We start from the raw sequence: 26751 nt of genomic DNA on the forward strand, positions 1-26751 counted from the left end.
TACTTGTCCTTTTCAACACTGATGTACTTTTTTCCCATCCTAACTCTTCCCAAATCTACCCATTCCTCCCTACTTGCCTCATCTCTCTCTCTCTCTCCATGAAAGGGCATCGATTCATTGATGTGGATGAAGTGAAAAAGAGTTGCTGGAGGCCATGAACAGTATTCCAGTTGAACAGTTCCAGAAATGTTTCTAGCAGTGGAAAAACATTGGGCCAAGTGCATTTGACTCGCATGCAGAGTACTTTGAAGGAGACTGGAATATGTTATTATAATCTTGAATAAAATTAAAAAAAAAAAAAAAAAAACTGGTTATTTTTGAGTACTTACATGTATGGTAATCCCATTGCACAACATGGGTGCAAAGGCTGATATATCTACACAGTCTTGCCATAAATATTGTAACAACTTCTGCACACAGAGTTACGTGAGCCCAGTTTCTATTAGTGGCAGTGTGTGCAGACAACATTTGCATGTTTATCAATAGAGAGAGAATTGTCTGGCTGTACAGGTTAACATGGAGTGGGAAAATTATGAGAACCATGTAGCTGTAATAGCACCTCACAAGGTTGGAATGCAGCTACCTGTTATTTTCAACACGCTGAAAACACTTGGGATCAGTAGGATATTTGTGTTTCGGACTATTAACTGTTATAATGATGCAGAAGACATATCTGACCACCAAAGAACAGGTCAGCCATGCTGCATCAGGATATAACAGCATGGTTGACCTGTTCTTTGTGAGAATGTCAAGGCATGCCTCCACTGTAATCCCATGAGAATGCAGAAAGTGATGTCGCGAGAGATGAACGTTTCACAGAGAACGATGTCACTTGTACTAACTGATGACCTGGGGGCCGATAGTCTATTGTTGTTCTACTGGATACTTCTTAACACCACAACTTATGTGGCAGTGAGTAATAAAATCAAAGCCACTTCTCCAGCAATACATGAACAGACAGAGAGATATTCTCTTCACAGATGAGAAGATGTTCACCATTGAATAGTCATTTAACTGCCAAAATAATTGGGTATATTCTCCAGATGGTCGTACAGCACATGCCATAGTGCCCACGATTCAGAGAGGTCATTACTCCCGTGTCAGTGATGGTTTGGTGAGGGAATATCCAAGTCACAGAAATGCAACTTGGATATCCCCTGACATGTCACCCCCACCAACACCACCAATGGTGGTGTTGTGGGGGTGACATGTGGGGGTGGGGGGATTATAATACCATAATACATGGTGGTAATGACCTCTTTGAATCGTGGGCACTATGGCATGTGCTGTGTCTGGAGAATGTGGTTTTGCATCTGGAGAATGTGGTTTTGCAGATTTTAGATGAATATGAGAATCGTTTTCATCTGAAAAGTTTTGGATCCAAGATTATGTATGTTTATTAAGAATATGAAAGGTTTGGGAAGTTTATCTTTTTGACTTGTAATTTCTTTTTGCATTGTTTTGCATGTCTACTGTTTATGATAGGTTGATTTAGGGAGAGAAATGTAGCATTATACGGTGATGGATGTTTTACCCAAATCCTTTGCAGATTGTAATGTTGACACTATTCCCCCCCCCCCCTTCATTCATATACAACTTTACAGACTTCCTCCAGACTCCACTCTTCCTTTCAGAAGAGTGGCAACAAGATAATTTACTGGCTAATATTGGTATCTTCCTAAAGCATTATCATTAAGTCAGTCCAGTATATCATTTAGCTGTTGTTCTGCAGAATTTTATAGCTGCACCTTCAGAAAGAAGAAATCTTTTTGTAATGTCTGATGTAGCCAAAAAATATCATTCGTATTGAATGCTGGAAGAAATGAGACAAAAAGTAAACTAAGTCTTTACTCTGGAATTCAAACACAATTTTTACCACTTCAAGTTGACAGTCAGAGTGCAGTATAGCACCATACGACCGAACTTATCTGTAACATACTAATGTCTTATATAACAGATGCTTGGTCTTTTACCTTGATCACTGCTTACTTTAATTCACTCATAGGTAGCTTCCTGTGTGATGTTTATTCGACATGCATATTCAAAAAAATATAATTTTATTACTGCAAATATTTCAATCAGAAACTAACTGGTCATCTTCGGTGCATCAGCATGATCACAAGGTGAAACTACAACAAAGAACGTTAACTCTATTTACAGAGCTGAGCTGGATGCCACCTAGTGGGTCGTTACAATAACATAAGATTACAATCAAGGTCCAAATTTAAAATTAAGCGATTTGAAATAAAATAAAATTTAATTAGATAATCAGAACTAGAAAAGAGTTTATTTAAGCCACAACCCAAAACCTATAAAGTAATAAAATACATGAATAAAGAAATAAAAGAAAAGATAAAAATACAAACAATAGATTTAGAAAAATGGGTGACCTATTTCCAAAATCTCTGGACAGATGAGAACAAAGAAATAAAATTTTATAAAACAAAGAATCACCTAATAGAAAATATCACAATGTTAGAACTGAAAAATATAATAAAGAAGCTATCTATTTGGATACTGAATGAACCAGGATGGGCTGGCAGTTTTGGATTTAGCCAACCAAATTGTATTCTTATTGGTTAAACCAAAATAAAAATGATGGTACGACATGACAAAATTTCATGCCGGCTGGGGTGTCGCTGATTAAACAAGGCCCCCGTTGTTTTCGCCAGGGCGAACAGCAAAAAGGCAGCTACTGGAACGAATCTGAAAACAAACCCCAACTCAACATCACCAGAATTAAAGATCGGTACTATCAACATAAGAAGCCTGAATGGCAAAGAAATGGAGCTAGCTGAGGAATTAGATAAGTACCAGATCGACATAATAGGGGTGACTGAAACAAAAAAGACAAAAACTGGTGAGATCTTTCTGAGCAATAAATACAAAATGTTATATTCAGGCAATGACAATCAAGGAAAAGGAGTAGCAGCCATAGTATTCAACACAAAATACGAGGCTAATCTTCTTGAATGGCAGTCAAGTAGAGTAATGTGGGCAAATATGAGAATGGGGAACTGGACAATGAGAATTATTTGTGCCAATGCTCCCACAGAAGGTTCTACTAAGGTAGAAGTGGAGGAATTTTTTGAGGCTTTAGAAAAAGCAACTGATACAATGAAAAAGGAAAAGTTGGTCCTTGTTGGGGATCTAAATAGCAGAGTAGGAAATGATTGCGAGACATACAAAAACATTTTAGGAAAATTTGGAGAAAAGAGCAAAGCTAATAATAATGGCAAATATCTGTTGGATTTCTGCTCAGGACATGGACTAGTTATTACTAACACCATGTTCCAACATAAAAATGTGCACAAATTCACATGGAGAGAAGAGGCAAGGAATAAGAAAAGTCTCATTGACTATGTTATTGTTGATGGTGATGTTTTCTTCCTGGTGCAGGACACCAGAGTGTACAGAGGATTTGAAATTGGAAGTGATCACTATTTAGTCTTGAGCAGGATAAAATTGAATTTCATATTGAAAAGAATAACATGTAAGAAAGTTTTAAAGCGAATAAAAGTTGAGCAGCTCTCAGATGTGAACTGTAGACTAAAATACACAAAGATTATTGAAGAAAAAAATGAAAGAGTTTGAGAACAGGAACCAAACCTTGGAGATTCAGTGGCAAGCCTTGAAGAAAACCCTGATTGATTCAGTGGTGAAGTTGTCTGCAAGGATAGAAAAATTAGAAATCCATGGTGGACACAGGAAGTTAAAGAGGCAGTGAAGGAAAAGAAGAAAGCATATCAAAAGTTCCTGTCAAATAAGTCAGCTTGTGCTTTTAGAGAATACAGAGAGAAATGCAAGAATGCTAAACACTGTATAAAAACTAGCTAAACAAAAGTCATGGGAGGACTTTGGCAAGAATATAGAAAATAAATATCAAGAAGGTGGCAAAATATTCTGGAGGTTGTTGAAGAAGCTTAGGAATGGGGTAAAGAGTGCTGTAAAAGAAGTTAGAGATGATAAAGGTGACATGAAAACGGGAGAAAAAGATATCCTTGATGTATGGAGTAATTACTTTGAAAAACTGCTAAATGAAATAAGCAGTGATGACAGCACAGTGGTAAAATACACTGACCAGGCATGCAGTCAGGAATATTTATCCATACCTGAACCCATCAAAGGCTTGAAATGTGGAAAGGCAGCAGGAGTAGATCAGAAATGCTGAAGTATGGTGGTATGAGTCTTACAGTGGCTGCACTTCATAGTTCAGAAAGCCTGGACAGAGGGACGAATTCCCGATGATTGGAGTAGAGCTCTCATAGTACCCATATATAAAAAGGGAAATAAAACTGAATGTGAGAATTAAAGAGGTATTTCCCTACTGGGTGTTCCTGGCAAGATCTATGCGAGTATACTTGAGAAACGGTTGAGAAGAATTGTGGAAGAAAAGCTTGGTGAAGAAAAGCTGAATTCAGGCCAAATAGAGGCTGTCAGAATCAGATCTTCACTTTACCACAAATAGTCGAGAAAGCATGGGAATATAACAGAGATCTGTATTTAAGTTTTGTATATCTGGAAAAGGAATATGACAAGGTGTCAAGAGAGAACCTATTCAGTATGCTACAGTTATATGGTGTCAATGGGGCATATATCAAGCAATACTTAGTCTTTATTTGAGTTGTAAGTCAGCAGTTAGAATTGAAGGAAGTACAGAAAGATGGTTTAATGTTGAATCTAGTGTGAGAGAAAGATGTACATTATCCCCTCTGTTATTCATTATCTATATGGATCACATTATGAAGGAAAGTGGTATTAAACATGATATCAAAATTGGAGATGTTAATGTCAGCTCTTTGCTTTATGCGGATGATGTTATACTTCTAAATAAATCCGCTACAAGTCTGCAAGATTCTTTGACTAAATTTAATAGCTTTTGTAATAGATATGGTATGAAGGTCAGCAATAAAAAGACAAAGACAATGAAAATAGGCAGAATCATTGAAAATGTCAACTGTGTTGTGAATGGAGAACCTGTGGAACAAGTAAACATTTCAGCTACTTAGGCACGATTTTTAGTGAAGATGGTAAATTAAATATGGAAACAGTCAACAGAATCAGCAAAGCTGGTATGGTGGGAAGTCAATTGAATCAATTCATATGGAATAAGAGAGAAATTAGTCGAAACACTAAATTATCTGTATACAAGACAGTGTTCAAACCAGTTTTAACTTATGGATCTGAGAGCTGGGTCAGAAGTAAAACACTTGACCAAAGACTAGAGACTCGCAGATATGAGAGTGCTGAGAAAGATTATAGGGGTGAACAGATGGCATCAATGGCAATATCATATTAAAAACGAGGATATTTGGAAAGAACTTGACATTATTAGCATCCAGGAATGTGTTAGCAGAGCTAATCTCAGGTGGTATGGTCACTTAAACAGAATGGGCGAGGAAAGATTAGCAAAACAAGTGTTCTCTGCCAGGTTGGCAGCAAAACTACCCAGAGGAAGACCAAGATATAGGTGGATTGATATGGTACAAAGTGCCTTAGACGATAGAAATATAAGATCTGATAATGTTGGAGTCTTGACAAGTAACAGACTGATTTGGAGGAAAATTGTAGATAGGAAGTTAGTAATGATGTAATTTTTTTCATGTAGTACTATCATATTCTGTACACCCCTTGAGGGTACATGTCAGGATGATGATGAAAAATAGGAAAATGCCAGGAGAAGACAATATAAATATAGAACTATACAAAAATGCAGGTGAAAAATTTAATGAAAGATTTCTGAAATTTTTTAATATGGTTTGGATGTCTGAAAAAACTCCTAACTTGCAAAAAAAACACTGGTTATGCAATCTATAAAAAAGGAAGTAAAGACGATTGCAATAACTATAGGGGAAATTAGTCTGCTGAATACAGGATATAAAATATATGCAGGAATATTAAAAGAGAAACTAAGCAGCATTGTGCAGGACAAACTACTAGAAGAACAAAATGGTTTCCAAAAGGGCCAATCCTGCATAGATCCAATTTTTACTTTAAAATTATTAATAGAAAAGAGAGGAGAATTTCAAAAAGAAACACATGTGGCCTTTATTGATTATGAAAAAGCCTTTGACAAAATTAGTAGACAAAAACTGTTTTAAATATTAACCGATTTAAGCATACTGTTGGATCTTGAATGAAAAGATTTCCCTAAAGAAATATTTTGTTCAAGATTCAACAAGTTTAGCTAAACAATAAGGAAAATGCTTGTACATAGGTAAAGATACTAATTGTTTAAAGAATCATATGCTAGTACAATTTTTGTAATATTACTTAAAGGTAAATGATGTCATTTGTTTGTAAGAAATTATAATGAAAGAAGTATTCTTTATAAGATATATGTTGAGGCATAGTAACAGAAGTTGAAAGTCGACTAACGAAAACTTCGGGTGAATTGAGTAGCCTAAGGCAAATTGTTTATGTGCGGAGTGGCACGCGCTCAATGTTTTCCAGGAAGACACGGCACATGCACGGAGTTCTCCAGGAAGACGCGAATAGAATATATGACACGTGTGCAAAGGAGGGTGCTGAGCAGAGGTATGGTAGTGAAGAGGGCGCCAAAGGTAGAAGGTATAAAAGGGGTTTGCCCCCCTTTCGAGGGGCTTTTTCTTCTTGAGGTCTTGAGTCTGCTTGGGATTTTCTTGTGGAGTCGGAGTGAATTCGAGTTCGGGATGTTATCGATAGCGTGTAGCTATTCACTGCCATCGGTTCACAATATTGTATGGAAGGAATCGACGAGGAGAGAATCGGTAGCCTCACGAGTAAGCTTGAAGGAACTGGATGCCATATACTTCCACGTAGGTCGATCCGAGCCATGCTGTTTCTAGTCGACGATGGGAAGGAAAGGCAGAACAATGATGTCCAAGCCTAGCCTGTGAGTCTGTCGTCTAGGAGAAGATTGAACATTCCGTGGGATGAAGTAAGAAAAAATTGACAGACTGAATGAGTTTCCAGAAATATGGTAATGTAAAACCTTTTTTAATTCTTTTGTTAAGAAAGAAAGGAATGTTGTGATATAGAAGAAAAGAGATGTTATGTTTTAGAACTCTATACTTGTAGGAAGAAGGACTATAGTGAATATTAGATAGCAGTGTCTTAAATCTAAAGGCTATTTCTCAAATATTTATATGAATGAATTACAGTTTGAATTGTTGTGAGTAATGATATATAAAGTTACTGATGTGATTGTTTTGGGAATATGTGTAGACTAGTAAGGATATTTAGAAGATGCTAACAAAATTTTGTGCTGTGAAATTAACCCATGCTTGGATATATTGTGTGATTACTGTTGCTATGTTTAACTTTATAACTTAGGATACCTCTATTCCAATTGAGTCTATTCTTGTAAATGTGTAATCTTAGGAATTTAATAAATGTATTTTGAGTATCTTAACCTGTTTTGTGCCTTGAATTGAATCCAATGCACCGCTTGTTAATATCTGAATCTGAGCGGGAAAGAATTATATGACAGAGACCATGACTGCAAACTAAAGTATTTTAAGAGAGAGAGAGAGATAAAATTGAGATAAAGAGTAATTAATAGATTGATTTGTTTAGTATATTTTCTGAAGGTTACTCCTTGGTTAAGAGGAATTTGTAACCTAGAGATCTGGCTGGCGCAGTTTGATCAAATAAATATTGCCAGAACCTGATTAGAGGAGGTAACTCCAGACCATTTTCGATGAGGATAGGACGCTATTCAGAAGTTTACCCTTTGTTAATTATTTAATATACTTAATCATTCTAAGAAATGGCCAATTGTGTGGATAGATTTTACTGTAGATGAGAGAGTATAGTGTTCTGATGTTTGCACATATATAGACCATAGAAGTATATAGTTAAAGTCATAACACTACACAGTGATAATTTAAGATAAGTGATATAAGTAGGAGAATACAATAAAGTATAAAATAAAGAATTGTCATGACATAACAATACTAAACCAACTTTTACAATCCATTCAAGAAATATATGCAGGAAATAAATAGCAGTTAAATTAGAACACATCTCGGAATGGAAAGATATATCAAGAGGAGTACGACAAGGATGTACCCTCTCACTTCTGCTTTTCAATATATATATAAATAAAATTATAACAATCTGGAAACAGTATAACCCATTTGGTATACAAATGACCCTGCAAATGAAGATCCTACTATATGCAGATGAACAAATAGTATTAGCTACATCAGAAGATGATTTACAAAGATCATTAAATGATATCTCAAAATAATATAATATGACAATATCTAAAGAAAAAAACAAAAATAATGGCATTCAATGGAGAAAACCCAATAAGAAGTAAAATAGTGATAAAGTACTAGAACAAGTAAACACTTTCAGATAGGTGGGATGTGATCTATCATACGAAGAAGAAAAAGACATAGACACTAAAATATCAAACTTTGTCAAAGTAAATGGCATAATAAATAATATATTTAAGCCACATCTAGTACAAAAACACACTAGAATCAGACTATGTAATGTCTTGTCAAAAGCAACTCTACTATACGGAAGGAAAACATGGAGACCATAAAAAGGAAAGATGAAAAATTAATTCAAACAGCAGAAATGAAGTTTCTCAGAAAAACAGCTGGATATACCAAGTGGGACTACAAAATAAATGAAGAAATCTTACAATCCCTGAAAATAAAACCAATTAATTACTACATAAGACAGGATAAACAAAAATGGCTACAACATTTAAATCGAATGGGCAACAGCAGACTACCAAAAATATTATACAGATACAAAATAAGTGGAAAAAGGAGAATTGGAAGATCAAGAAAGAGATGGCATGAGACCGGAACAGGCCGTTTGGCCTAAATTCCATGTTAGGAAGAAGAAGAATTAGATGATCAAATGACAGCATTATATTAAAGTAAATTTAAAAAATAATCAATTAGTTAAAATGGGACAAGGAAAACACTATTGCATGCCATTTATGAGGATGAGACTCCCAAATCTTGACAATAAAGAAGTAGTCATTTCATTGCTTCAGTACTTTTTTTAAATAACTGCTCAAACCTAAACCTGCACTGATGTAAAAGGCGAGTATTGGGCCATAGGATATTGTGGTTGGTGTTCACTGCATGCTGCTGAGCAAGGCCAGCAGCATGGAGTGAAGATTGTTGTTAATATGAGATTGGTGTTCTTGTAGTTGTTTTTCAACAGAACGTCCCGTTTGTCCAGCATACGAGCAGAGACATTCACGCTGAACTTAGTAAACACCAAGGAAGGAGGGGGGGGGCTGTTTATCTTTTGTGGATGGTAACCAAGAGGAGATTTGGTTGATAGGGAAAAATGTGGGATCTAAATTGTATCATTTCAGGATCTTATCAGTTGTCTCAGAGATGCCTGGGATAGGGACTCACCATACTGGTCACCATTTTTGGCAGTGGGCTTGTAAGAGTCCAGGATGCATTTAAACTTCCTTGAAGTGAAACAATTCTGTAGTAAGATGCATTGGATGGTGTTCCATTTTTGTTGAAGGGCTTGGGAATTGAAGAAGATAACATGCTCTGTTGCACAAAGATTTGAAAATGCCTATTTTTTGAGATGAATGATGTGCTGAATCTTGCTGCCTGTGAAGGTAGGTTTACATTGAATAGAAGTAGCAAGTATTCCGGAAGGGGTACAGGAAAGGAAAATTTCCGGGAAGGCTAATTTTCCAATGTTTTCTTTTTCCATAGTGAAGTTGATATGTGAGTGTAGACTGTTGAGTTTGGTTAAAAAAATAAGCTGACCATATTGCCGGCCTGGTTGGCCGAGTGGTTAGCATATCCACTCTCCAGCCAAAAAGGCTGCTGGTTCGAATCCCACCGTGGGCATGGATGTTTGCGATTGTCTGTGAAAGCACTAGTGGTGGTAGTCAGCGGTAGATGACGTTGGTGTTAGATGATGAAGGTTGGTGAAGTAGTGAGACGAAGAGCTGATGCCCTCCCTCGATGAGACTTTGGACTCCCTGGAGGTGTGATATAATAATAATAATGATAATATTTTGATTTTCCCAAACTGGGACGCTTCTATACAAGACAATAACTGGTATGACAAATATATTAATATTGACTTTTAACTTTAAATTGTTTAATTGGCATCAAAATAATTGTATATTTAAGCATGGTTCTTCCAAGAAACGCAAACAAAACATGTTTACTGTTAACTTAAAAAAAAAATAAAAGTATTTTATTATGTTTGTTTTAAATGTCTTGATGCAGATCTATTACACATATTCTAGAGTTTAGCCCAGCATCGTTATTTTTATAAACTTATTTGTTTTTCTATTTTTACTTCCCTCCCACTCATGATAATGTACAATAGTAATAATATGTAATATTATATTTTCCTGGGACAATTCACAAATTGACTGGGACAGGACCTTCAAAGCGGGACCGTCCCGGTCAAATCGGGATGTATGGTCGGCCTAGTTAAAAAGGTAAATAGAGATTCATCTGAGTCTGGCCAGATGGCACCCACATCATCTACATATTGAACCCAAAAGGAAGATAAGGAAAGTTGGGGTTGTATTGAAGAAAATTGGGATTCTTCAAGATGCTCTAAATAAAAATTAGCAAGTGCAGGTGACAGGGGGCTTCCCATAATGGTTCCTTCAATCTGTTTGTAGAATTGGTTCCTGCAGATGAAATAGCCTGAGTGCATTACAAAGTCAAACAGTTCAGCTGTGCCTGGAGGGAACTCCTCTGATAACAGTTTGAGAGTGTCAGCCAGCGGTATCCTAATAAATAACGACTGGATTATCAAAGCTAATCATGAGATCTATAGGCTTCAGGGTTATGTTTTTTATTTTGTCCCCAAAAAAAAAAACTGATGAATTCTTCACAGAGGCTTGTGTGTGGCCAGTATAGGAGCTTAAAAGATGAGATAGAAGTTTGGCTAAGTGATAGGTGGGGGGGGTCTATGCGTCTGAGTGGAACTCCTTCCTTATGTATTTTTGGTAGGCCATAAAAATGTGAACTTTTACCAAAATGGGTCTTCAATATTTTGATAGTATCTTCATCCTGACTAATCACATTGTTTAGTAAGGAATTAAGTTTGTTAATTTGACCATTAGTAGGTTCTGGGAAATCTGGTAAGTGGAATGATCTTGTAACAGAAGAGAATTGTTTTGTTGTTGTAATCAGTGATGTCCATGATTACTACAGCTTTACCCTTGTTTGCTTTTATTATGGTGAGATGGCTATTATGTCTTAAAGATTTTAGGACCTTGATTTCAGCTGGAGATAAATTTGGGAGGGGGTAACTCTGACTAGCACTGAGGAGACTTCAAATCAGAGTTTATTAGCATCATCATTGAGAGGGTTCCTCTCAGTGTTATGTAGGAAATACAGATATGGAATTCTTTTAGGCACTATAGCAAAATTATGCCTTTTCATGAGAACTGATATTTCTGCTCGAGTGAGGGAATGCCTGGATATGTTGACAACCCATCTGTTTATTGCTGGGTTTACCTTGGTTGGTTTTTGCTTGTGAGCAAGTGAGTCAAACTTGCGGTTGAGAATAAGTCTGGTTTAATTGTAAGATTTGTTGGAGAGATTGCCTAGATAAGTCAGGAATCAAGTTGAAAAGATATTGTCTCTTGAAGAGAGGAGATGTTGTGAATATTAAGGATGAGATCATGTTTGGTGACTCATAGTTGATTGTGTATGAGCACATGGCTAATGTTGATGTAAATTCATAAATTCTTCCTGTCTAATGGTTTAATTCCTGTTGGCTGGGAAATTTGTCTGTGCAATCTACTAATCAGTCCACTGATATGAAAGTGTTGGCAGATGTTTGGTTACTGCAGACATAACCCAAGTTCAGCATATTGTGGTTTAGTCTGGACTCTGCAGTCATGCTGATTGTGTTGGTTGCCTGAAGAAGAATATCTTCAGCTGTTTTAAGTCCACTTGTCTTAATCTGTTGACTACTGGAGACACTTTCCCCCTCTTCTACCTGGATTATGCATGGTTATCAGAAGTTCTGATAAGCTTGTTATTTTCACTGCTAGTAAAAACTCATTCCTGTATTATTTCTCATAAAAAAAAAAGAACTCTTCCTCTCTTACTTTTGACAACATCCAAATGTGTGATGATGAGATTTTGATTTCCCTTCTTGGGGTTACTCTGACCTTAAATCTCTCTGGACATAAACATATTACAAATATTTGCCTCCTTAGCAGCCAGAAAATTAGGTTTTCTCTTTCAATTGAGACATTACTCTGAACAGCTATTAATTCAATACAAATCACAAATCCACACAGCCATTAAATACTGTTCTTACATTTGGGGTGTTGTCCCCTAAAAATACTTGTCTCGATACAGAAGAGAGCATTTAGGTTGTTGGTCCATCTGTTTTTACCAATCATTCTACTCTCTTTCACAGAATATTCAGTTTCTGCTGCTTGCATTTAAAAAAAAAATATATTTCTATGAACACTGTTCATCAGCTCTAAACTTGTAGAACAAATTTTTCTTCCTCTTCATTCTTTTTTTCTATTACTATCTTCTGAAACAGTGTTTCCTCTTGTGCATTACCAAAAAAATTACAATCTATAGGTCTTCAAATCCAGTATAAACAAGTTTATTCTTTCTCCTCACTTTTCTGCCTGTTTATGGTACCAAAATCCTATAAGTTGGGCTACTTGCGAATCAAATTACCATAAAAAAAATAAAAATTTTATTTTTATATTAAACACGTACAAAGTATTTTGTTATACAAAGAAGAGATAGAAATGTATCAATCATTTTTTATTAGGCTATAAATAATTAATTTTCAACAAAGTTAAGCAATGAAACAAATTATCTGCATTCATTTACAGTGAAAATTAGTTCCTTATCATAATTTTTATGATTATTGTGTTTTAGTAATCCCGGACCACACAGTTTATTGTGAAAATCAGCTATATACAGAAATATTATAATAAAAAAATGTCATATCCCCAAAGTATTCAATTATTGGTTAAGTTGGTAAGTGGACTTACCAACTTGTCATGATTGGTGATGTTAAAAACTGTTCTTAACTTGGTCTTTGTTAACTTGCTTGTTACAAGTGGCCAATTTTGCCACTTGTAATATTTGGTTTCTGAACATAATTTTCTGTATATTTACATTGGAACTTCTTAGCTTCCAACTATAAGATAATTTCAGTATAGGAGCTTAAAAGATGAGATAGAAATTTGGCTAAGTGATAGGTGGGGGAGTCTATGCAGTCCTATGCGTCTGAGTGGAACTCCTTCCTTATGTATTTTTGTTATTACTATTTGTTATTACTTTTGTTATGTATTTTAATATTACTATATTAAAATCTCATAAAATAAATTTATGAGATTTTAATATAGTAACATAATAGATCTGAAGTTCATGCATGACAGGGAGAAAGAAAAAAGCAAAGTTGTCTTATAGAGGAAAGGCTCTTTTATCTATAATTTATGAATTATCTATAAATAAACATTACTTAAAAATTGAAATATATAATTCCAGATGATCATAGTCGGGTACGGTTGGAGAGAGGAGACAAGGACTATATCAATGCTAGCCTTGTCAGAGTTCCTGCTGCAAATCGTGCCTATATACTTACACAGGTAACAAAGTTTAAAAATTATAGCTTATAATTTTTGGTATACATTTCTACATGTCTTTTGTTCATTATGTGATGGATGTAGATTATATTCATCATCTATATCCTTTACATAATGATGAATAAAAGTGACATTAAATCTGATATCAGAATTGGAGATATCAAATTTAGTTCTTTGCTTTGTGCAGATGATGTAATCTTATCCAAATCCATTAAAAGTCTGCAGGATTCATTAACTAAATTGAATAGCTCTATATTAAATTTAGTACAGAAATCAGTTAATCAATAATAATAGATTTAAATCTGGAAATAGACAATAGAATAAGCAAAGCTGGTATGGTGGGGAGTCAGTTGTATAAATTTATATGGAATAAGGAAGAAATTAGCCAAACAACCACAACCAAACTAGCAGAATACAAGATAGTGTTCAAACCAGTTTTAAGTTATGGATATGAGGTTGTGTTAGAAATGAAGCACTTGATCAAAGATTAGAGATCATTTTTTTAATGATCTCTAATCTTTAAAGATTATGGTAATATGGTAGAATCATATTAAAAATGAAAACATTAGAGATGAACTCGACATTGTTTACATTCAAGAATGTACGAGTAGGACTAATGTAAGGTGTTATGATCACTTAAACAGAATGGGAGAGGAAAGCAAAATGAGTGCTCACTTTGCCAGTTTAGCCTTATGGGTACTAAACATCATTATAGGTGACTTTAATTATCCAAACATGGATTTGGTAGAAGAGAAATCTCATGATAAGAATGAAGAGGAATTTATTGAATTGTTGTGAGACAACTTTCTCAAGCAGCATGTGAAAGAAGGAACTCGAGGTCAAAGAGTGTTAAATTTGTTTATAGCATCAGAAGTGGTGTCTGTTAAGAATATGACTATTTTACCACCCAGCTGATGACAGTGATCATACTGTGCTTTCTTGGGAAGTATCTAATTATGTTGATGTTCCTTAGAACTGGCTACATGCTGAACTACAAAGATAGAAATTAGGATATATTCAGGAGAATACTATTTCTTATCCAATGGTATCAGTTACTGAATGAGAAAAATGTCAGGGAATCTTTGAAAAAGTGCTTAAATGAGGCAGTATCTAAATGTATCCCTAGGTTTTGAAGAATAAATTTGGGAGTAAAATGTATGTGCAACATTATTAGGCAAGAGATCCACAAGATGATGTGGAAAGAATATTGTAAGAATAAGAGTGAGAGGAGTTATGAAATATATAAATCACAAGCCAGAAAAGTCTGCAGGATTCTATTGTGTGGAAAGCTAAATCGGAGTATGAAATTGGCTATGCAAGCTAAAGGTAATCCAAAAGAATTTGATCGTTATGCCACAATCAAAAGAAAGAATGAATGTGCAAGAAATACTTTATTGAATGCAGATGGTACTCTAGTAGCAGAAGCTAATGAGATTGCTCAGTTAATGAGTGCTCACTTTGCTAAGATATAGCAACCAGGTGCATGTAACATAATGCACAGTGCTACTGCTACGTTGGATACAGTTACAAAGTGAGGTTAAAGAGCTGTTGCATAACCTAGATAAGAATTTGTCAATAAGGACAGATAGAATATCAGCATGCTTACTAAAGGGGTGTTCAACTGAATTGGCTAAGCCTTTCACGTGTTTGTATAACTTGAGTCTCAGCTCAGGAATGATACCACAGGAATGGACAGAATGTATGATAGTTCCATTGTGCTAGGGTGGTGCAAAAACTGATATGCCTAACTACCAACCTATCAGCATCTCTGGTATGGTAGTGAAGATTTTAGAGAAATTGGTAAGAACTCACATACAGAAATGGGTGGACAAACAAGCTATACTCTTCAATGAACAGCATGGTTTACTAAAGAAGGGTCATGTTTTATCAGTTTGCTCATCTTTTATAACACTGTAACTGCCGAGTTGGATAAAGGGAATGGATACACTATGATAATGTTGGATTTTGCTAAGGCATTCGATAGCGTACCACATGAAAGGCTGTTGCATAAACTGGGTAATATGGGATTGGAATATAAACTCCTGACTTTGATCAGTGGATAGTTGACAGACAGATATCATCAAAAAAGTGGTATACAGTGGGTGTGAATATGCCAGATTTAAGGTGACCAGTGGTGTACCTCAGGGTTCAATCCTTGGGCGATTGTTGTTCAATCTGTACATTAATGACATTAGAAAGAGTCTAACAGGAAATGTGCAATTGTTTGCCGATGATGCAAAGATAGACAAGACAATCAGGAATGCTACTAATATCCAGCACTTACAAAATGATTTGAATAGACTGGAAATTTGAGCATACGAAAATGGCTGTCAGTTTAATGTTAGTAAGTGTAAAGTTATGCACTTTGGCATGATAAGATTTCCAGTGGCATTTTTATATTAGCAGGGTTGTGCTACAAGAAACTGAGTCTAGGGATCTTGGTGTAATAGTGAATAGGAATTTGATGTTCAAAGGTCACCTAGCAAAAGTTGCAAATATAACTCAGAGGACAATTGTGATGTTGACGTGAACCTTGACATGTAAGGACAAGGAAGTCACTTTGCCTCTTTATAAGGTCTTGATAAGACTACATCTGGATTATTGTGCACAGACCTGATCTCCCATGATCCAAGGGGATAAAGAAACTGTGGAAAGAGTACAAAGAAGAGTTACAAAGATTATATCCCGTTTATGGGATTTAGATTATATGGACAGACTCTAGTTAACAGGAGAAAGAGGGATGGTATGATAGAGGTCTATAAACTTTTGAATGGGTGTTAGAGAAAATGTTCCAACCCAATTCTTTATAGGTACAGTGCTATTCTCTAGGAAATTCTCTAAGAAAGCTGCTATTCTGAGGTCTCTACAGTTTGCTAAGTCACTTGTATTTCCCCCTCTGAAATTTTAACAGCACAATAGCAACAGCACTAATAATATTATTAATAAAAAAGTAATGCCACTATTTCAGTTACAGCTGACCTCTTTTGCTCTTTAGGTATATTTTTAAGATGCTTGGCTTATTTTTTACAATTTTTTTTTTCAGATTCCCGAAAAAAAAGACAATGTGTAAATCTGTCATGTTCAGATAAACAACTGTGAAAAAGAATGCTTAGATTCCATTTTGCAAATCCCATAGAATGGATTTTTGTAATTCATGTTGTAGATTTGTCTTTGGTCAAATGATTTCCTTTCCAGACATGTACTGTAGGTGGAGTAGATCCAGTTGAACTGTAAAAATTCAGTTATTTTGAAATATGTGGGAATATTATTTTTCTCAGTATTCTTCCAAAGTTTTTTTACTATTCCATAGTAACTTGTATAGTCCTTAAACTTTATGGATTTCTACATTATATGAAGAAATCATAATTTGTGTGCAAAATGACCTCAGTACTGCTTGTTCTAAGCAGGAGCTGTAAATGTCCTTTTCATCCTCCTCACTTTTACTGAACGTTTCAGCTGTGTAAGATTTTCCTCATTTAATTCAACTAGTGTCATTTGGTGAATCCATTACTATTGCTTCCTTCAGAGTTCTTCCTGTGCAACATTTTCAACTGATTTTATGTTGGCTTCAGAAATATTAGGCATGGATTAAGAGTAATTAAGAGGCTTTATCTTGCCTCTATAACAGTGTGCTTTCTTTAATGTTGGTAGTAATGTAAGCACACTGTTATACTGTTTAACATTTTCTACACAGTCTTGCTATAAATACTGTTAAAACTTCTGCACACCCTATTGCTGCCCACAGAATTGTGCTAGCCTGGTTTCGTTTGCACACCCAACATTCACATGTTCATCAGTAGAGACTGAGTTGTCTAGCTGAATGGGTTAATATGCACTGGGGAGAAAAAGAACAGGTCAACCATGCTGCTTTAGGATGTAACAGCATGGTTGACCTGTTCTTTTGTGATGTCATGAGAGATAAACTTTCACAGAGAATGATGTCATGTATACTAACTGATGACCTGGTGCTGATAGTCTATCATTGTTCTACTGGACACTTCCTAACACCACAATTTATGCAGCAGTGAGTGATAAAATCAGAGGCACTTCTCCAGCAGTACGTGAACAACAGATAAAGAGATATCCTCTTCACAGATGAGAAGATGTTCATCATTGAAGAGTTGTTTAACTGCCAAAACGATTGGGTTATATGCTCCGGATTGTCGCAGAGCATGTATCATAGTTCCTACGATTCAGAGAGGTCATTACCCCCATTTCAGGGGGATATCCAAGTTGCATTTCTTTGAGAAAGGTGTTCAAATCTTCTTCAAAGTGTATAATGACACTGTGCTGGAACTTGTAGTATGGCCTCTGAACAACATCTTATTTCATGGTAGGTAGTGGACTTTACAACAGGACCCAGCTCCTGCACATAAGACGAGGACTGCACAACAGTGGTTGGAGGTGAATGTGCCTGACTATCTGATTGACTGTCTGGAAGTCCCAATCTGAATCTGTTTGACTTCAAATTGTGATCTGAACTTCAGAGAGTAGCCTGCAAGAAATGACACCCCAGCATCGCTAACCTTGAAGGTAGATTTGGAGTGAGCAGTGCCAGCGTTTCTGTTGGATGTTGTGCATACTGCTTTTGATATGTGGCATCAGAGACTTCAGGCAGGCAGAAAGGAGACATTTAGAACATTGAGTGCTGCTGTATGCATGTTATATATGTGGTTTGTATGTTTACAGCTGAAAGCTATGAACGAATTACTCATAGATTAAAGGTGTGTTGTTCAAGTTGCAACAGTATTTATAGCTAGACTAGGTATATACTTGTGAATTTCTCATCATCATCATCAAATTCCTGCCATGTACCCTCAAGGAGTGTACAGGATATGACAGTACTACATGAAAAAATTACATCATTACTAACTTCCTATCTACAATTTTCGTCCAAATCAGTTTATTACTTGTCAAGACTCCAACATTATCAGATCTTATATTTCTATCATCTAAGGCACTTTGTACCGTATCAATCCACCTATATCTTGGTCTTCCTCTGGGTCGTTTTCCTGCCAACCTGGCAGAGAACACTTGTTTTGCTAATCTTTCCTCTCCCATTCTATTTAAATGACCATACCACCTGAGATTAGCTCTGCTAACGCATTCCGGGATGCTGACAATGTCAAGTTCTTTCCTAATAACCTCATTTTTAATATGATATTGCCATTGATGCCATCTGTTCACGCCTCAAATTTTTCTCAGGACTCTCATATCTGCGGTCTCTAGTCTTTGGTCAAGTGTTTTACTTCTGACACAGCTCTCAGATCCATAAGTTAAAACTGGTTTGAACACTGTCTTGTATACAGCTAATTTAGTGTTCCGACTAATTTCTCTCTTACTCCATATGAATTTATTCAATTGACTTCCCACCATACCAGCTTTGCTGATTCTGTTGTCTATTTCTATATTTAATTTACCATCTTCACTAAAAATCGTGCCTAAGTAGCTGAAATGTTTTACTTGTTCCACAGGTTCTCCATTCACAACACAGTTGACATTTTCAATGATTCTGCCTATTTTCATTGTCTTTGTCTTTTTATTGCTGACCTTCATACCATATCTATTACAACAGCTATTCAATTTAGTCAGAGAATCTTGCAGACTTGTAGCAGATTTATTTAGAAGTATAACATCATCCGCATAAAGCAAAGAGCTGACATTAACATCTCCAATTTTGATATCAGGTTTAATACCACTTTCCTTCATAATGTGATCCATATAGATAATGAATAACAGAGGGGATAATGCACATCCTTGTCTCACACCAGATTTAACATTAAACCATCTTCCTGTACTTCCTTCAATTCTAACTGCTGACTTACAACTCAAATAAAGACTAAGTATTGCTTGATATAATGCCCCATTGATACCATATAACTGCAGCGTATTGAATAGCTTCTCTCTTAGCACCTTGTCATATGCCTTTTCCAAATCGACAAAACTTAAATACAGATCTTTGTTATATTCCCAGGCTTTCTCGACTATTTGTCGTAAAGTGAAGATCTGATCCTGACAGCCTCTATTTGACCTGAATCCAGCTTGTTCTTCACCAAGCTTTTCTTCCACAATTCTTCTCAACCGTTTCTCAAGTATACTTGCATAGATCTTGCCAGGAACACTCAGTAGGGAAATACCTCTGTAATTCTCACATTCAGTTTTATTTCCCTTTTTATATATGGGTACTATGAGAGCTCTACTCCAATCATCGGGAATTCGTCCCTCTGTCCAGGCTTTCTGAACTATGCAGTGCAGCCACTGTAAGACTTTTGTACCACCGTACTTCAGCATTTCTGGTCGAATATCATCTACTCCTGCTGCCTTTCCACATTTCAAGCTGTTGATGGCTTTTTCTACTTCAAGTATGGATATGTATTCCTGACTGCATGCCTGGTCAGTGTTTTTTTATCACTGTGCTGTCATCACTGCTTGTTTCATTTAGCAGTTTTTCAAAGTAATTACTCCATACTTCAAGGATATCTTTTTCTCCTGTTTTCATGTCACCTTTATCATCTCTAACTCCTTTTACAGCACTCTTTCCTCCATTCCTAAGCTTCTTCAACAACCTCCAGAATATTTTGCCACCTTCTTGATATTTATTTTCTATATTCTTGTCAAAATCCTCCCATGACTTTTGTTTAGCTAGTTTTACACACTGTTTAGCTTTCTTACATTTGTCTCTGTATTCTGTAAGAGTAAAAGCTGACTTATTTGCCAGGAACTTTTGATATGCTTTCTTCTTTTCCTTCACTGCCTCTTTAACTTCCTGTGTCCACCAGGGAGTTTTGATTTTTTTATCCTTGCACACAACCTCACCACATGCCTCTCTGGCAGAATCAATCAATGTTTTCTTCAGAGTTTGCCACTGAATCTCCAAGGATTGATTCCTGTTCTCAAATTCTTTCATTTTCTTTTCAATAATCTTTCTGTATTTTAGTCTACAGTTCACATCTGAGAGCTGTCAACTTTTATTCGCTTTAAAACTTTCTTACATGTTATTCTTTTCAATATGAAATTCAATTTTATCCTGCTCAAGACTAAATAGTGATCACTTCCAATTTCAAATCCTCTGTACATTCTGGTGTCCTGCACAAGGGAGAAAACATCACTATCAACAATAACATAGTCAATGAGACTTTTCTTATTCCTAGCCTCTTCTCTCCATGTGAATTTGTGCACATTTTTATGTTGGAACATGGTGTTAGTAATAACCAGTCCATGTCCTGAGCAGAAATCCAACAGATATTTGCCATTATTATTAGCTTTGCTCTTTTCACCAAATTTTCCCAAAATATTTTTGTATGTCTCACAATCATTTCCTACTCTGCTATTTAGATCCCCAACAAGGACCCACTTTTCCTTTTTCATTGTGTCAGTTGCTTTTTCTAAAGCCTCAAAAATTCCTCCACTTCTACCTTAGTAGAACCTTCTGTGGGACCATAGGCACAAATAAGTCTCATTGTCCAGTTCCCCATTCTCATATTTGCCCACATTACTCTACTTGAGACTGACTGCCATTCAAGAAGATTAGCCTCGTATTTTGTGTTGAATTCTATGGCTACTCCTTCTTTTCCTTGATTGTCATTGCCTGAATATAACATTTTGTATTTATTGCTCAGAAAGATCTCACCAGTTTTGGTCTTTTTTGTTTCAGTCACCCATATTATGTCGATCTGGTACTTATCTAATTCCTCAGCTAGCTCCATTTCTTTGCCATTTAGGCTTCTTACGTTTATAGTACCGATCTTTAACTCTGGTGATGTTGAGTTGGGATTTGTTTTCAGATTTGTTCCAGTAGCTGACTTTTCGCTGTTCGCCCTGGTTCCCTGGCGAAAACAATGGGGGCCTTGTTTAACCGGGCGACGCCCCAGCCGGCATGAAATTTTGTCATGTTGTACCATCATTTTTTATTTTGGTTTAACCAATAAGAATACAATTTGGTCGGCTAAATCCCAAATTGCCAGCCCATCCTCGTTCGTTCAGTATCAAAGTAGATACCCAACAGGGTGCACCATAAGAAGGTGAGGATTGGACATTAGGTCAGAAGCCCTGGTCGGTTCTCTGCATTCCTTTAAAGGCTATGTGGAGGTCTCCTCTAAGTTATACAGCTTTGACCCTTAAGCACCCCAATGTGAATTTCTCAAAAATGCAAAATAATTTTCTGCATGCTAATTCTCATTGATGGTCATATTAATATTCATTTTCCTGATCCTCTTCTCCTAAATTACCAGAGGGTTTTTTAAGGAAATTCACAGCACTCACAAAAGATAAATTTGCATTTGCAACTAATAACTGCTGCACTTTTTTTTTTTTTTTTTTTCAGAAAATGCAATCTGTTCTTGAAACCAAAGCAGCCCCCACCTCTGATCAGAGGAAGTTCTCCAAAAAAAAAAAAAAAAATCATGAAAAACAAATTAAATAGCTAAGTTATAAATGGTATAGTATTATATACTGTTTACAGGTCCATGCCCTGATATTTTAAAAGAAGTTCGTATACAATGGGTAGCATAAGCAATGGAAAGACACTTGGTGAAGATAGTTACCAATGGAAATTCTGAAAGCAGGTGTTGAACCAGTCATGACTCTGTTAAGTAAAATTTATACATGCCTAAGTCAGAAGAGAATACCAAAGATTTGGACTAATGGTGTCTTTATTATAGTTTTTAAAAAGGGAGACATATATTAAAATTGCTGCCCTGTCAGTCTCCTTTCAGCAATATATAAAATTTTATAAAAATCATTACTAACAGAATACAAAATAAACTAGATTTTTGCCAACTCCAGAACAAGCAGGATTCAGAAAAAAATACAACACACACATATATATGTAATAAGACAAATCCTTGAAAAGACAAATGAATACTAAAAACCTTTAGGTCTGGCATTTATCGATTTTGAAAAAGCATTTGATTCAATCTCAACATTAGCTATTTTAGAAGCCAGTCTGGCAATTATTGATTTTGAAAAAGCATCTGATTCAATCTCACATTTCCTAGATTTTTAAGAGCTTCTAAAATAGCTAATGTTGAGATTGAATCAGATGCTTTTTCAAAATCAATAAATGCCAGACCTAAAGGCTTTTAGTATTCATTTGTCTTTTCAAGGATTTATCTTATTACATATATATATATATGTGTGTGTGTGTTGTATTTTTTTCTGAATCCTGCTTGTTCGGAGTTATTCTAGCCATATATATATATATATTCAACTGCTGCTATAAAATCAGGAACAAATATGAGATTTCCTATACATATATATATATATATATATATATATATATATATATATTTAAAAAAAAAAAAAACAGGAGTTAGACAGCAGGGAGATACTATTTCACCTAAATTATTTACAACAATGCTAGAAGAATTTTTTAAAAACCTAGATTGGAAAAATGGAGGAATTATGGTAAATGGGAAAGAACTAAATCACTTACAATTTGCTGATGATTTTGTTCTTTTAGGAAACTAAAACAGATGATCAATGAATTGAATGTAGAAAGTAAAATGAAGGGACTAAATATAAACAAAGACGAAACACAAATAATATATAATAAATATCACCAAAAAGCCAGTACAAATGGGACATCAGGAAATTGATATAATTAGCCTCCTTTGTTTACCTAGGACAAAAGATCACAGTAGAGGTAGACTGTGAAAAAAAATTATATGTAGAATTCAACTTGGTTGGATAGGCTTTGAAAAACACTGTGAAGCACTCAACAGAAACATCAGTCTGTCTTAAAAGAAAAATATTTGACAGCTCTGTGGTGAAACATGGACTTCAACTAAAAAATTGAGCAACAAGTTGAGGATCACCCAGAGGAAAATGGAAAGATCATGATTACCATTCTAGATTGAAAGTGCAATACTTGGATAATATAACAGCCATTAAAAGATCCAAATGGCAATAGGCAGGTCATATTGCAAAAAATAACACTCACAAATAGATAAAGTTGATATCAGAATGGTATCCCAGAAGAAAGATGGAAAGAGAGCTTTAGAAAGACCAAAGAGACAGAAGGATAATGAGATTAAAGAGATGGCTGGAATTCATTGGCATAGAAAAGCTCCAACTAGAATTGAATGGAGGACTTTGAGGACGCCTTAATCTAGCAGTGGACAGAAAATGCGATGATGATGACTGTTTACAGTTTTGTAGCATAGTGAAAAATCCTTTTATTTTTTTTTTCTTCAAAATTACTTCACCCTTTTTATCTCTAGTTTTAGCTTTTATGGTATATCACTGTAGGCTTTATTCATGCTATATCCCTTTATTTCTCTATTTCAAAATCATTTTCAGTATCATATATTAAAACAAATATGGTATGGTATGTGCTGTGATATGATAATAAGTAAAGCAGTTCTGATTTTTTTTTAGGGTCCATTACCGGTAACAACAGGACATTTTTGGTTAATGGTATGGGAGCAGAAATCCAAAGCCGTTCTTATGCTTAACAGAGTTATTGAGAAAAACACAGTAAGTTAGATTAATTATGCTATTATAGTTCGTTTTTTTTTTTAAAAATAAATTTGGTCATATAAATGAAATTAAATATACATTGGACAAAATAATTTCATTCAAATGGTTAACTTTACGATGTTAACTGTGTTTTGTGTTGAATTATCCAGGTGGCTGTGAACAGATAAGATAAGGCTGTGATCTATCCAACATATCGTCTACCAGAAATTTTGTACATAGAACTGGGTCACTGCAGTCAAGATTAAAATCAAATCTCAAAATGTACATTTATTAACAAAATATACATGTATTAAGTTGAAAGGTAAATAAAAAAATAAATAAATAAAGGATGAACTATATACAAGTAAAAGTATGAATGCTGTTATATGAAGAATTGAAAGAAGAAGAATTAGAGAAAGCTTTGCAGAGGAAATACTAAATTTGCAACTGTAATTATTAAGTCAATATTTCATCTTGATCACTATGGCATCTTCATAGGCAAAAAGACATCAGGCACAACCGAAGGAAGGTAAACACAGACTAAGTACATACAAAATGGCATGATTCTACACTCCTAAATGGCACCGTGTATGGACATAGTAAAGGTATTTTGATCATTATGCTTGACAATCTCATAATAATCTTCTGGGCTTTTGCTAGTATGATGTAGCCAGATTTATTTAGGTTAGTGGATATTGTAGAGTTCTGGCAGATTACATATTTTGGAGACATTATGAGACTGTCAGCCCAACATTCAAGATATACTTACTATATCCATAGAATTTTCAAGATATGGAAACTGCTGTCATGCATGATGTCAGAATTACAGATAGTAATACTGTATTTCAACCTACTACCTAAAGACACTCACAAACACCATACACACAGCAATTGTTTCTGTTAGTTGGAGAATGGCAGTGCTATCTGCTGAGCCAACCAGGCTGTAAAATTGACGTTAACCTGTCTTCTGCAGCTGTACACTTGAAGGCATACACCTGATGATATGATAACAGAATCATCACTGTCTTCTGATCCTCATGTTTCACTTTAATGAAAAATGTTAACTCTCTGCTGCTGAATTCATATTTTACAACTTGGTTTTTCAGCCTTTAATTTTGCAGTGAACAATTCTTTTACTATGATCCATATTATGTGTTGGGAATGTGATATTTCCATAATATAAATGCTTGATGGTTATCCCACAAAAAAATAAAGTATGTAGTAAAAAAAAAAAAGTAAATATAAATAAAAATGAATACAATGAGAACTGAGAAAATATAATTAAAAGATAGTATACATAAAGTATATAAAGAGTGAGATAAAATAGAAAGAGAGAAAAATCAGAAATGGGAGACTTTTGCTGGTTAGATGTAACAGTTGCTACAGGCAATGATTAGTAACTTTTTATTTTATATAATTCCAAACAAGTGTCGAGATTATTATTGCTGTTGTTTCTGAATCTCCATGCAATCTGAAGATGATTTACCTAATACCTATCATGCCCTTCCTCCCTCAAATGCATTCACCAACAGTCTACTCAAAACAAATCCTGACAATTCATTCCCCTCATTTGCCGCTCTCCAAGCAAAAAATCGAGCCTCGGATCCTTACTAACCACACTTAATAAATTTTCAGGGATGACCTGCTTATTCCCCCAACCTAGCTAAGAAAAATTGCTGAAAAATTTTGTCTGTATCAATCCTATAAAATCCTTTTAGCAACTCAACTTGAATGTTTTATCATATTCCCCCCCCCCTTTTTTCTCTGCTTGTCAACCAACTTCTGCAACCCACAAGCTCCCAATCTATCTTTGTAGAAAGCATTCTGCTGACCACTTGCCATCTTTGTCACTAACATCTCGATCCTTTCTACCTGCTTCTCAATTCCAAGAAACTCAGGTGATCAGACCTGTGCAAAGTAGTCCAAATGTAACAATATTAAATCTTTATAAAGGGAAGTGATAACTGCCCCTTATCTTTGCTTGTGTTTTTTTAATAACAAGGTGTTTCTATGCCACTTTTTGCAGTATGTTCTACAAATTTCATTTCTCTATCCCCCCCCCCTCCCACCCATTCCTAGCATCATGATAAGATTACAGGCTTTGTAATCTTTTCATCTCAGATTGCATAACTTTATGCTTTTCCACATTAAAATGTCATCATCTTTTGCTCATTCTGTCAGTCTGTTGAAATCATTCTGCATGCCCTCTGCATTGTCTTAATTATTACATTACCCAATTTTGCATTATCAGCAGACAACTGAATATTTTCTTTCAAATCATTTCTAGCATCATTAATGTAAGCACAGCTCTGTGGCACACTGTTATTGATCTGCCTTTTTTTCCCTACATTCTGATCTTCTGTCAGCTATTCTTTTATATCTCCATTGGCTATCATACTTGTATTACTAGCTTAATTTCCATCTCCACTTGCTCCCATTTCTATAATGCAGTTCCACGTGATATCCTGCCCTTTGCAAAATCCAGCATTATCATCCTCTAGCTGTTTCCTTTTTCCAACTCTTTTGTCACTCTGTTATAGTAAATTACTAAGGCATGACTTGACTTTTACAAAACCATGTTGTCCCATAGAGAATCATACTCTTATCCACCTATTTCTAAATTTTATTTTTGACAAACTCCAGTACTTTGCCATTACTTCCAAGATACTTATTCTTCTGTAATTTGCTACATATGTTTTGGAGCTTCTTTTATG

At 35.3% G+C, this 26751-nt stretch overlaps 1 protein-coding gene across 2 annotated transcripts in view; it reads left to right on the forward strand.

The window, feature by feature from the left end:
- The window catches only part of Ptp61F (Protein tyrosine phosphatase 61F), a 184544-nt gene that overhangs the window by 63048 nt on the left and 94745 nt on the right, over positions 1–26751 (forward strand). For both annotated transcript variants that reach the window (XM_090397453.1, XM_090397452.1), the window contains exons 3-4: positions 13482–13582; positions 23957–24055. In XM_090397453.1, the coding sequence (XP_090253579.1) occupies positions 13482–13582; positions 23957–24055 (200 nt within the window). The remainder of the gene's footprint in view (positions 1–13481; positions 13583–23956; positions 24056–26751) is intronic.

Source organism: Typopeltis vanoorti, chromosome 9 (assembly GCF_054136105.1).
Source record: "Typopeltis vanoorti isolate ZY-2024b chromosome 9, IOZ_Tvanoo_1.0, whole genome shotgun sequence".
Taxonomy (NCBI): domain Eukaryota; kingdom Metazoa; phylum Arthropoda; class Arachnida; order Uropygi; family Thelyphonidae; genus Typopeltis; species Typopeltis vanoorti.